Source organism: Eutrema salsugineum, unplaced genomic scaffold (assembly GCF_000478725.1).
Source record: "Eutrema salsugineum unplaced genomic scaffold, Eutsalg1_0 scaffold_9, whole genome shotgun sequence".
In the NCBI taxonomy this organism is placed as follows: Eukaryota; Viridiplantae; Streptophyta; class Magnoliopsida; order Brassicales; family Brassicaceae; genus Eutrema; species Eutrema salsugineum.
In genome coordinates this window covers 1921690-1935089 of record NW_006256342.1, presented here as the reverse complement: position 1 = coordinate 1935089, position 13400 = coordinate 1921690, and the positions used below count along the sequence as shown (strand labels likewise).

Below are 13400 nucleotides of genomic sequence, written 5' to 3'. Positions count from 1 at the left end.
GTGTAGTTTTACCACCAACACCAAGTTTGAGAGGGGCTGTCAAAGCAAATACTCTACCACGGCAAGAAGGTCTTATTAATCAGATTAAGCCCAAATCGATGATGAGTTATGAAACGGATTTGGGCCTATGCAACTCGACGAAGCCCATGTCAAAGAAGAGTCAACAACGGTCATCTTCTTTATCTTCACTCTGCGACAAAAACAGAGAAGCTGCAAAAAGAAGAACGGCAAGCTCGGGTGCAATACAAGACGACGAAATTCAAATCTCTAACAGATTTGATACCTTGCGAAATGTTGACCAAATCTCAGAGTGACAGGTGTCTGCTAGAAGGATCTAGACGCACTCTAGGGTTTTAGCGAAATGATCTATAAATGTAAACGTATCACCATTGTAACTTTCAAGCTTTCAAATTAATAAGAAATCTTCATTTTACAAAAGTTCTCTCTTTGCTTATAGATATAAAGGATAAAACCTAACATTTAAACTAAAACCAACTGGTATATATATTGACAAGAATAACCAACTATACATAATTGATGCATAACAAATAGTGACCAATAATTGGGTAAGATATTAGAAGTCTTTAATTATTAGGAACATGTAAAGTTCGTGTTCTAATTATTATCTCTTCTCTAAATAGTGCTATTAACTTTTAATTGAATTCTAAATGGCTAAACTAATCAAATACTAATCATTCATTGAAGACCAATATCCCTTTTCCATCTGTGTTATCTTCCTTGTTGGGAGGTGGGTTGAAGTCATGACCCAATCCGAGTTGTCAATTTTTTGCCTCGTTGTAATATTATTCCAAACTAAGTAAAGCATTTATTAAAAATAATAATTCGCCCAAGTTGCATTTCAAAGCAACCAACCCAATTATAGCACAATTAATAGTTAACCGGATCTAGTGTCAAAAGTGTGATTAGTCAGGCTATTGAATTCAAAGGTCGATCGAACTGGTTATGAATAATACGTACCGGCCGCTAAAAGGGGAAATAATTAGCCAAGTAATTGTTTAACTAATAGCACTAAACAACGGCATGTTTTCCAGCAAACCCCATGTTTAATACGGTGTTAATCAAAATAATTAAGTGCTAATCCGAATCAGATCAAGAAGATATATAATTGAAAAGCATCTCCCTAACAAACCATGTGGTGGCTTTCTAGGTTATTACTAATTAAAACTTAAGAGAGGCCACAAAATTTTAGAACGAATCCATCAACGTGAAAATCTTACAAGTTATATGTCTTCTTATGTCCTTTAATTGCATCTTCTCTCAATTATTTCCGGCTAATATATGTGTCAAGTGAGTTTGTTCATGCAAGCTGTTTGTGTACTAATGTCTAATGTTTTGTTGTCTGCCAAACAAATGATAATGCATGGCCATGGGATGGGTTATGGAAGTAATTAAGTGGACCTTGGTTTGATTGGTTCTAACGCGTAACAATATATTTTTATTCCTAAACATTTTTCAAAATAAAAACATCAAATCTGTTAGAATCAATTAAATGAAAGATCAATTTTTGGTATGTTTCTAACATAAAAACAACAAAATGCACTCAAATTTTGGTAATACCGCGTAAACACGAATAATTTATAATTTAGCTTGGTTATGTTTTTAAGTTTACATCAGAAATAAATAAAAAACGCTTCCAAATTAGAGGCATGCAAAAAAGATTCATCCTTTTTTTCTTCTTCAATTTTCATATATCCATTTTGCTGCTTTGTGAAGGAGTTACTATTCAGTTTCAAACCTGAAATTTTTAAAAGAATTGATTCTGATTTAAGAGATATACAGATTACAAGTAATGTATATTTTATTTGTTTGTTTTTGCTATTTTCGTTCAAGTAGTAGTTAACTCGTACAAATAATACAAATAATCGGACAAAAAAAACGCAAAGAAACAGGAAAATATGAAGAAGAAGAATGAGAGTGCTTAATTAGTTAATGTGTTAAAGCATTAAGCAGTGAGACCCGAGTGCTAATCAAACCCCTAAACACTTTCTCACTCCCACATTCGATTTCACGTATCGAATTCTCCAAATCCATCATCTTCTTCGTTAGAATCTTCACTTCTTCATTTTTCTTCTTGCTTAATCCAACCAAGCTCTTCTCCTCAACTTGCTTCAGCTCCTCGATTCCTTCATCGATTTTATCTTTCTTCTCTGACGACCTCTTTAGAAACCCTATAAATGGCGTCGTTTTGTTGGAGCGTAGAGATAGATAAACGCCGTTAAAAAGAGCAACGGAAACCAAAACAGTGGCTTCGATGACGTCACCTACAACTGACGCAAGCTCTGCGTCACCGTACGCTCCGTTCAAAATGTCCACGTGGCAGTGCTGGTATTTCGTTTTCGGCTCGCGGATCGACGACGTCAGCTTCGCGATATCTCGCGCGAGAGATCGGCGAGATTTTAAATAGGATGCGATTCTCTCGTCGTCTTTTTTGCGGAGAGCGACCTGAGCGGCGGACTGGTGCTCGCGGAGGCAGAGGATGGAGGTACGGAATATTCCGTAGGCGTCGACGAATCGGAGAAGGTCTTCTAGAAGATTCTCGAAGAAAACAGGACGGTTTCGGAGAGACTCCTGCGATTGCGGGAGGTGGAGAATATCGGCGAGCGTTTCGTGGACGTCGTTGAGGAGGCTGAGACCGTCGGTGATCCAGACGGTGGTGCGGCGGTGAGTATCGCCGGAGAAGGAGGACCAGGATTTGATTTGGGAGATCTCGTGGTTAATGTGGGAGATTAAGGGATGGGATCGGCAGGGGAGACTGATGGATCTGGTGTGGTGAGAGACACGTGGCTTCGACGATGGTGGAGGTTTGTTCGGGAAAGAGAGAGATCGCCGGAAAACTCCAACCATGCTTTGGAGGAGAGAAGAAGAGAGAGAAACTGCGATAGTTTGTTTGAATGATTTTGAAAGAGGAGGAAGAAAAGAGCGTTTATATATACACGCTCGATAATGGTGGTTTGGTTGTGGGGACCATACTGTGGGGTTTTTGCAACCAAAGTTTGAGTTGATGTGCACGTGGGAGAGTTTCGCTACTTTTTGAGAATAACTCAATTCCCCAACTATATATTTATTTCGGTTTAAGTCTTAAAAGTTATATCATCTATACTAGTAGTCTAGTACCCATTTTTTTGTTTTTCTCTCTTGAACGATCCTCTTGAATTGTCAAACATAAAACCATATCTCTTCTAAAATCTTAAAAGCTCGCAAACCCTTAATTACTCTCGGATATGCGACTTAATCGGAGATCACCCACCTTAATCCCACCAAGAAAATGTTTATATATCAATCTGTCATCGAAATAAGTTTGTTCCTACCATTGACTATTTTACATCATACTCGGACTCAACTCGCTGTTTCTACTTTTCTTACAACATTAACTCTCTATTATGCACATATTATACATCCACTAGTCTAGACGTTAGATCAGCATCCGACTAACATTTCACATTTTCTTAAGCACTTAATTATATAATCTAAAGAAGAGCCAAACTCATGTTATGTCAATAGCTACGTAGATTTGAAAGGGCAATTGTTATCTAGTGTGTATCATATATAGCTAAATTTTTAAGGTGAATAGTCAATTAATTATTCAGATTTGACGAGTTAAGAGACATAACATATGTTCCATTTCAAGCGGAGAGGGGACACACGTGGGCTGGCCACCCTAGCTAAACCTCCTATCCAAAACTGCTTTCACTTCCTCTTAAAATTGAGTGATTCTCACTCGCTAATATCGCTATTGTATTATTTATATTTTATCACATCATTTTTATTATAATAAACATACTTGATCGATGAGTCTTCCATACACTTATTAATTTGGTAGGGGTTTAAGCGCGTTAAGACAGTTTTTTTTGTCACATGGTTATAAGTGATCATTAACATGATGAATTGACTACTATGAGGAGTATAAGGTTTTGAGTTTAATGATATAGATTTTATACATTCGACGATGTGATTTAAATCAAATTACAAAAAATATCAATCAAACACGTGGAGAAATTTTCATATAACCCGAAACACACATTAATAACGAATCCTCTCAACATTTGAAAAACAAAACGATACTCCCTCCAGATTTATTTAGTTATCGTTTTAAGGTTATGTACATAGATTAAGAAAATATTAATTGTATTAGTTTTTCAATATAAAACATTATTAATTATCTATTTAAACACAATTTAACCAATAATAAAACACATTGCATGATAAAAATAATCCTAAAAAATAAAAAACTAATAAATGTTGCATTGAAAACTGAAAACGACAACTAATTTAAAACAAACAAAATTTTCTAAAACTGACAACTAATAAAAACGGAAGGAGTAATATATTGTAGAATCAAATCTCAGAATTTACAACCCAGGACATCTACGACATTCAATATTTAAGGTACTATATATCGATCACAAATTCACCATACAAAAGGAAAAAAAAAAATTGTTACGTCCAATAACATGAAAACGTAGTTTAACCAACGATAACAACAAAATAAATTTGAACCAAGACTTTCAAACTTATATCATACTTAAATCGTATACAGTAGTTACATATATAGTCCTTTTTTGGGTTCTGAGTACATATAGTCTATTTATTAACTTCTGGTCTTTTAAAACCAACTCCTGCTAAATTATATTAAAAACAATAAAAAACACTGTTAAACTATAGATTATGTGTCTAGTAATTAACAAGCACGAGGGGTGAGCTGGTACGCGTCAGAGAAAGGCAGCTCCAACTATGCATCAAAGGATCAAAATCACGGTTTTCTTGTTCACGACACTTCACTTTTGTCCTACCACGATCACGAAAAAAAGGAATACATAGTTATATAATCTAAACTATCCCTTAAATCGAGATTTTACTTAAACTAAGCATTAGATAATTAGGTTGTGCAAGCGTGTGGACTTTTAAAACGAGTGTTTCGGCGTAGATCCACAAACATCAAGAGGGCCTTACTTAACGCTAACAAAATTAGATTTTCTAAAGCATGTGACTTAATTTCTGGATTTAACTCTGCGACTGACTTGAAAAAAACGTGAGGAGCCACATAGACTCTGTGATAGGATTCTAGAGATATATCTCGATTCAAGTGTTAGATCGATGGAACCCCTGTATATAGATTAATTATGCTTGGAATCTTAATGTATAATTGAGATTGATGGTCATAATTAACTCATGATTCATGATATATGTCATTATATAGGGAAGATACCATTAGATCTCAATATACTTGATGAAGATCGACATGCTACGAAACATTGAAAATGATCCATCTTTTCTAATAGAAACTTTTTAAATGAAGTTTATCTGTTGTGCATTCATGGTTTAGCTTTTTTTGTTTACATATGTATTGAAGTAATTAATTTTTTTTTTCGGATTAACTTTGTTTTCATATAAAGGGGCGGGATCTGTTTGCAGGTTATAATAAAATGCCCGGGATCTATTTGATTTTACATTATACATATGTACGGCACGCATGTGTGTACGAATAGCAGTTTTCTTTTTAGAAAAATTACACTATATGAAAAATTATGGGTGTTATAACATGTCTTTCATTATCATGCCATGTAGTCTAGTGATTTTGTAGTTTTGTATTAATACTATTATAGACCCCGATATTTTCTTTTTCACATTATTTTTTTCTGTTTATTTATCTAAGATACAATTAATGTGAAGTTTAGTAATTTTCTGAACTAATAAATTCATGCTCCTCCTTCTCCATGAAATTAGCTAATTTCAAACAAAACATAATTGGTACTTGTCGAAGATAATAGACGACCAAGATATAGATATTCGCATCTTCCCTCGCATGATGTGCCGAGAGATTCCAATCCATCTGCCAAATGCAAGGTCACGTGAAATAACTTTTTTTTTTTTTTTTTTTTTGAGAAAGTGTTAGCTGTTACATAACTTGCATGGCCCGTCTTAAATAATCCAGCAGTAAAAGACTAGAAATCATTTATTCGTTAGAGACTCTGTTACATGAGACGATGCGTACAAAGATGTATAAAATCTGCACTACATGGAAGTTGAACATCGAATCCTGTAATGGGTTCAATTTCCGAATAGATTTGGTTGTTCTTCCATGTGGTGTGTATCTCGATATAATTTCAAATTTTGTTTGCACTGAATACAGAAAAGGATATTCTGGTCAGCTCATATCTTATTAACGTGCCCTAGATAATTTTTCAATTGTACTTGTATACTTTGATATTTTTTTTTGAGTTATTCATATTAACTTTGTGATGGATTGATGAGAGTGAAAACACAAAAGTGTTTAGGAAGAATTGTTATTGAGTTCTACAAAAATAATAGTACACTTATATAAGACTTAAGCTATCCTAAATTACGATAAAACACAAATTTAAATAATATATAAGAGATAAACTGTAATTTCATAAATTAACAACATATTGATAAATAAATCTTTTTTATCTTCATGATTTTATTATCTAGTTTTAAGTCCTCATATTTGGTTTCTTCTTTCTCAGCTTTTGTTTTTGAGTTAAGCTTGTACACTTGAATGATTGTAATTTGTAACAGTCGGAGTAAATTATTTATTTTATTTTCTTTGAAATCTAACAACAACTGTGATCTCTAATAATATCCATCAAAAATAATAAAGAAACGTCAAGTTTTTACAGAGTTCAATACCAACCATTTAGTCATCAAAGTTTTTTCTAAAATTTAAAAATATGAAAGTCCTCATAAAGCTTACATATTAAAGATGCCATTTTTTTTTCTTAAACAAACGACTTAACTTTTCAAACATCAAAATTTACCTGAAAATAGATTCTCAAACCAAGCAATAAGGAAAAACAACTAAAAAACAAAAAAAAAAACTATGGAAAATTTGTTAGCGAATTAAGTTGGTCCTAAACAAGATCTGTTCTAATTGGGCCTTAAGCCCAAACTACAAATCTGTTCGGAGGCGGGAGCTTCCCATTTAACGGTAATTCCTCTCATCTCTTCAAACTCTTCCACACATCTCCTCGAATCCAAACCTCCAACTCGTTTCCTCGCACGTGCAAAATTTTCGCCGGCGGTATCGTCAAATATCTTCTCCCAACCTTCTTCCCATTCACCATGTGCGTCGCACAGCTTCACCGTCCCGTTCTCCCACTCCGTCCAGCTCCACTTTTTATTCAACTTCCCCATCACTTCCGCCACGCACGAACCGCTGCAGGCGACGGTGCAAGGGCGGCACTTGGCACCGTTCAACGGACCGTGGCTCGAAAGTGCAGCGACGGGAACTCCGTAGCTAGACGGAGGAAAATCATAGGTCCGATCTGACATGATGCAAAAAGGGAGAGGTTTAGTGACGTAAGGGACACGGTGCGTTGTGAGCTGAGCCTTGAAAGCGGACTCGGAGTTGAGACGAGTTAACCCGGCCGAGTCGAGGTCGGGGATGAGGGAGAGGCGAGAGAGAGCCACCGTGGACGTGTTGAGATCGCCGACTCCGAAGCGGTCGTTGAGACCACCGTAAGAGGATCCAGGTGGGACTAGGTACTGACCCGGTGTGAAGTATTCCGGGTCGAGCGGGTCAGCCCAGTAACCGTCAACACGGGTCCGGATTACCCAGTCGTATGTGAAGTTGTTCTCGTTTTGGTATGCCTTTATCATCGTGATGCAACCTTCTACGAGATTGAAGTACTGTAACAAGCCCTGTCATATTGGCACCAATTAAGAAGAAAGTTGATGAGGAAATTAATTCTCTGGAGAAACACAAAACATCCGTCATGACTAGTAGTAGTATCAGATAGTATGTAATAACGGAATATAATAAAATCAGGAATACACTTGAGCAGATTAGGAGATGAGACCAATGCTAATTTGTGTAAATTAATTACTTCTCATGAGATATAAAATTTAAAAGTGTGTATCACATATGAGATAATTACTATTCAAAACGAAAAATAGTGAAGTCATGTAAATGTGAGAACTAACTATTAACTAATACTAAGATATATCACCATTTTTTCTTTAATCGCATTAACATCATCACGCCACGCATGGACTCTCATACATCATTATTACCGTATATTATTTTTAAAAACGACCAAGATCCCATATTAGTGTACCTTTTTTTTTCCTCTACAAACTATATACAGTATGTAAATTACAAGCTGTCGGATTTATCAAGATCTTCTTTATGGGGAAAAGTGGGTCCCGAAAAGGTAAGCAGTCAATTTCAATATCCGGAATAATAGGACTCTACAAGTTAATGACCCCGAATCAAGTGAGTTTGCGACACAATGACGACAATTTTAGTCTCGGACTAACCTAGGACTACAAGTCAATTTCAACCTTGCGAGTTGCGAGACAACGACAATTACCAATAAATCATAAACTGGATTTCAACCTCATATAATAGACCCCAAATAAAAAAGGAGGCAACTAAAAAAACATCCTAGCTATTGTTACATCCTAGTGTTACAGTATCTATTACCATTCGAAATGATTTTTTTTATTATTTTTGTCAACTGGTGCTCATTAAAGAGAGAAAAAAACAATATTCGGTGATTTAGATCACCAAATACCAAACCAAGCCAAATCAAATCCAACATACAAAAATTCCATCATATGAGTAACGTAAGGATCAAGAAACGGTTACACCAACCCTAAACCTCTCCAACTAAAACTGACCCCTCTTGCCCACTTTCTGATCCTTTCTTTTATTTTATTTTTCGAAATTTTATTATAACGTAATAGGCGTAAATAGCATTTTAATTAGTTAACAAATTATATAAAACAACTTAAAAGGTAATTTACCTTAATTCCATTAGGCGAATTCATGGGTGTGAGGACTCGAACCATAGGTTCAGTCTCGTTGATGGGCTTAGGCTCGAAGATACGAACCCAAGCGAGCCTCGGTGCGTCCTTGAGCAAACTAAGCTTAAAAGAATTTTCGTCGAGAGGACTATTCAGAAACAAATCCGCATTAGGATAAACCTTTAAGATCTTCTCTATAATCGACGGTCCCGTGAGCTCGAACCGCCTCGCTCCTCCAACCAAACACACCGCAATTTTCGAATTCACTAACTCCTCCTTCTTCCTCCGCCGCGGATTCTCCGTCTCTTCCGCCGGATTCACGTCGCTATGGTTCGGATCGGATAATTCGGCTGCGAAATCGGGAGTTTCGGTGGTGGTGGCGGTTAAAGTATGACGGTGAGTGTAGATTAGGTTCCGAAGAGGGACGAGAGTGGGGAAAGGATCCAAGGTGAGAGTAGAGAGAGAGAGTAAGAGGAGGAGGGAGAGAGAAGGGATTGTGAGGACGAGGAGAAGACGGCGATCCACGTCGGAGATTCTCCTGGTAACGTACATAGCGACGGTTATTCGCCGGCGGCGTAAGTGATCGCAGTCCTAATCTTCGAATACAGCCACCGTCGATTCGATTCTTCACACGCAATTCATTTGCCGAGAGAGATTTATATGTATACACTATACACAGTCGTATATATATTCGAATTTTTTTTTTTCTCAAAACTTCGAACTGATCCGGAGAGGCGCTGGTTTGTTGGGGTGGAAGGTGAAATAAGCTTTCAGCGTGGGAATTCTTCTTCTTTTTTTTTGCCCCTCTTTTTCCTTTAATTATTTTGGTCTCTAAAAGTAATATGAATATCTTCTGACGTTAAATACCGATTTGTAATTTACGTTAACAAAGCCGGAAAAAAAAAGTAATTTACGTTGCAAAACGAATTCGTATCGTTTGTTTCTTCTCCCGTTTCTTCGGTTGCTCAATGAGAATGTTTAAAAGTACTGGACTTAAGTTATTACAATTATCTTTCCAACAGTTAAAGTCATTGAATACATTTCAAAGCTCCTCATCAATTCATAGACGTATTAACTCTTAATAAGTTTGTGTATACTGTGAACGTTATAGGGTATGCTGTCATATAACGATGTTGTAAAATAAATTATTGATTAATTCTTGAAAGAGATGGAGTAAATAGTTGGGTTGTTTGGGTGGCAAGAAAAGCATTTTTTCTATTTTTTTTTTGTTAATTTTTGTTTTCTGATTTAACAAGAGGAAAAGAAAAGTATTTTTCACCGTCGAAGTTCATACAGATTCCATAGGCTGTACCGTATGTGTGTTCGAATATTCATATGAGAGCAATTGTATTTTTTAAATGTCCTCATATATCAATATAACTATGTTTAGAAATGTCATTGAATTGTATCAAATATGGTTCCAAATTTGTCATAGGTGCTCTGATTAGATTTTTCTTTTTTTGCTTAGTAAACCAATAAGATTTCTTTCTTTATTTTTCTGTGATGTTGTTTTATTATTTTGTTTCCATATGTATAATTTTTAATCATTTCTTTCAGATTATAGTAAATTTCTACTTTTTTAACACAAAAATAATAATTTATGACCATCTAGATAATTATTTAATTATTCAATTTGGATAAGCCTTTTAAGTGAAGTGAGATCTCTCTTTTGGGCTTAAATGTCTTAATAGTGGCCCATTACGATCATCTGCTCGAAACTAGCAAACTCAAGAGAGCGGCAAAGCGTTGGGAGACTTTCTTCCTGAATCTTGTACATTTGGCTCAGGCGTGAGGCCAGAAATGCAAGGAGGAGCATCAGGCATTGGTTACGGTTTGAAGTACCAGGTACTGCACGATCGTCTTCGTGTTCAGATCTTTTTTTTTTTAATTTCCATTCCCAGCTTCGTCAGTGGAAGAATCTGTTGTTTTTTCCAGGCCAGATGTATATCAGATGTGAAAGCAGACACGGATCACACCAGCTTCCTCACTGGAACTCTAAGCCTGAAAGAAGAAAACGAGGTGATGGATCCTTGCGAATGATTTTTGTTTTTTCTTTCGCTGGATCTGTTTCGTCTTCTCCTGAATCGGATGATAATTTTTAGGTTCATCTGCTTCGTCTGTCATCGGGTGGATCTGAGCTGATATGCGAGGGTTTATTTTCGCATCCTAATGAGATATGGGACCTTGCTTCTTGCCCTTTCGATCAACGGATTTTCTCTACTGTCTTCTCGACTGGTAATTTGCTATTCTGACTAAGTTAGAAGTAAGAAATTGTTTGCACTTGAATGTATGTTACATTTGAGGATTCTAGAGCTATGATTCATCCCGCCAAGTTCATGTTTTGGTGGAACCACTGCTCGAAAATGGAAAATATCAGAGACTTATAATGTTGTTTCCATTTCAAGGCGACTCATTTGGAGCAGCAATATGGCAAATCCCTGAGCCATATGGTCAATCGAATTCATCAACATTGGAGTCTGTAGCCTCTCTTGATGCACATGTTGGTAAGATTAATTGGTGAGTTCATGGTTTATAGTTTCACCAGTCTATCTACTGAGTGTGTGCGGTGGTCTAAAAGTCCTAGAACTTGATACTTTATTATCCTCATTTTCATGAAGACTCTCTTTCCCTCTTGTGGAAACAGCGTTCTTTGGTGTCCCTCTGGAAAATCTGACAAGTTAATCAGCATGGACGAACAAAACCTTGTCTTGTGGAGTTTAGACTGCTCCAAAAAAAGTTCCGAGGTAATATGAACTACGAGAGTGGAGAGAAGAAAACCCTTTAAATCAGTTTTCACTCCTGTGTTTCTAGACCATCTTTTGAGGTACTTTCCGCTTAATACCATTCTGCTTGTTACAGGTTTTATCTAAGGAGTCAGCTGGTATGCGGCATTCTTTGACTGGTGGAGCATGGAATCCACATGATGTGAATTCTGTTGCAGCGACTTGTGAATCATCTATCCAGTTTTGGGACTTACGGACTATGAAGTATGTCATCATTTGTTCCTCTCCTATGTCCCCATGAAAGTTAATATACTGTATTTCTATATGCCCCGCTAGCTTGTTTCATCTAATCTTTAGTCTGTCATTATTACGTTCTGGTTTCCAAAATCAGATACCTTTCTGTTGAGTTTGATATGTTTGCATATTTACAGGAAGGTTAATTCCATTGAACGTGCCCATGTACGTAGTGTTGATTACAACACCAAGAGAGAACATATACTCGTAAGATTTCACTCTGTTGATTACAACATTAATATTTTTCAAGTAATGTAAACAATGAAAATCACAGTACTCCACAGTGAGGAAACAAACTGTTATATGTGAAGTTTTTCTTCCTGGCGCTAGACAATTTGTTTCTGGAGTAAAATATCCACTACTTTATAAATTGTTATCAGATGTCTGTCTTTGTACATTGAACTGTCGGCTGCGTAGGTCACTGCAGATGATGAATCTGGGATACATGTCTGGGATCTCCGGAAGGCGAAGGTTCCTGTCCTAGAACTCCCTGGTCATACACATTGGTAACTTTAGCACTATGCTCATTTCTGGATTTTTTTTTTATTATCTATCTTTCCTTCCATGATTCTGCTTCACATGCACACAAACATAACGCTTTCGACCTGGAATTACTCTTGTATAACGGTTCACTCTGAAAATTTTTGCAGGACTTGGGCTCTCAGGTGTAACCCTGAGTATGAAGAGCTAATTCTGGTACTCATTTTCTCCTACCTTTACCTTTTTAACACAATTGGATGAATCTACATAGTAACTGTGTTTGTCACTGTAATGTCGTCAAGCTAAGTTCTCTGGGTTTTGTAGTCATTATGTATGTTTGAAGTGTCGTTTTCTGATTTAATTTAACCAAACACAGAGCGTTGGAACAGACTCAGCTGTCAACTTGTGGTTTGCTTCCGCATCTAGTGAGAAGAAAACCTCAGAAAGGTTAATTCTCTTTTTATCATCGCACACAATGATTTGCATTTTCCCAACTTTCTTTTGAACTTTTTATTTTAATGCCTTGTTGTGCAGCTCGGGGGAAGTATCGCGTCAGCGTGTGAACCCGTTGCTGAATTCTTATACTGACTACGAAGACAGTGTGTATGGTAAATGCTCTTGCAACAAACTGAGTTTAGTTACCATATTCTTTTCCACTAAACATTGCTTGAAATTATTTATTTGATTGCCTGTCACAGGCCTCGCTTGGAGCTCGCGTGAGCCTTGGATTTTTGCATCATTGTCATATGACGGCAGGGTAAGTACTCTTATAACAACCTAAAGTACTAAGAAAATAAACCATTCATTGCGTCAATTACAAAATCTCAAAGCAGTTTGGAGAGTTCATCTTATAATTTTGGTGTTTGCTCATGTTTAGGTTGTGATCGAATCCGTCAAACCATTCCTGCCGAGAAGATAGGTTCATGCACCCAGTCGAAGAAGCGCTCAAAGGAAAAGCTGCAATCTCATATCCATTTTATACAAATTTTGAACGTATTGATAATAATCACCACCAAATTATTCTTGTACAAATGTTGAGAACTGTTACTCATGTCTCTGATCATCCCTATCCCTCAAGCTACAATAGCTATTTTTTTTATATATTATGTTAATTCC

General features: G+C 36.4%; 3 protein-coding genes across 3 annotated transcripts; 1 reads left to right on the top strand and 2 right to left on the bottom strand.

The window, feature by feature from the left end:
• Nucleotides 1–1805: 1805 nt before the first annotated feature.
• LOC18008339 lies at nt 1806–2908 on the bottom strand. Its single transcript, XM_006390157.2, has one exon. The coding sequence runs from the start codon at nt 2863–2865 to the stop codon at nt 1948–1950; it is 918 nt and encodes a 305-aa protein (XP_006390219.1). The 5' UTR covers nt 2866–2908; the 3' UTR covers nt 1806–1947.
• Nucleotides 2909–6906: 3998 nt separating this feature from the next.
• On the bottom strand, nt 6907–9519 carry LOC18008450. Its single transcript, XM_006390156.2, has 2 exons — nt 8788–9519; nt 6907–7680 (listed from the first exon to the last, which is right to left on the bottom strand). The coding sequence occupies exons 1-2, from the start codon at nt 9337–9339 to the stop codon at nt 6907–6909; spliced, it is 1326 nt and encodes a 441-aa protein (XP_006390218.1). The 5' UTR covers nt 9340–9519.
• Nucleotides 9520–10493: 974 nt separating this feature from the next.
• On the top strand, nt 10494–13395 carry LOC18008724 (WD repeat-containing protein DWA2). Its single transcript, XM_006390155.2, has 13 exons — nt 10494–10632; nt 10723–10806; nt 10890–11022; nt 11193–11304; nt 11432–11531; nt 11647–11774; nt 11942–12011; nt 12222–12310; nt 12455–12500; nt 12661–12731; nt 12819–12892; nt 12983–13041; nt 13162–13395. The coding sequence occupies exons 1-13, from the start codon at nt 10588–10590 to the stop codon at nt 13201–13203; spliced, it is 1053 nt and encodes a 350-aa protein (XP_006390217.1). The 5' UTR covers nt 10494–10587; the 3' UTR covers nt 13204–13395.
• The last annotated feature ends 5 nt before the right edge of the window (nt 13396–13400 follow it).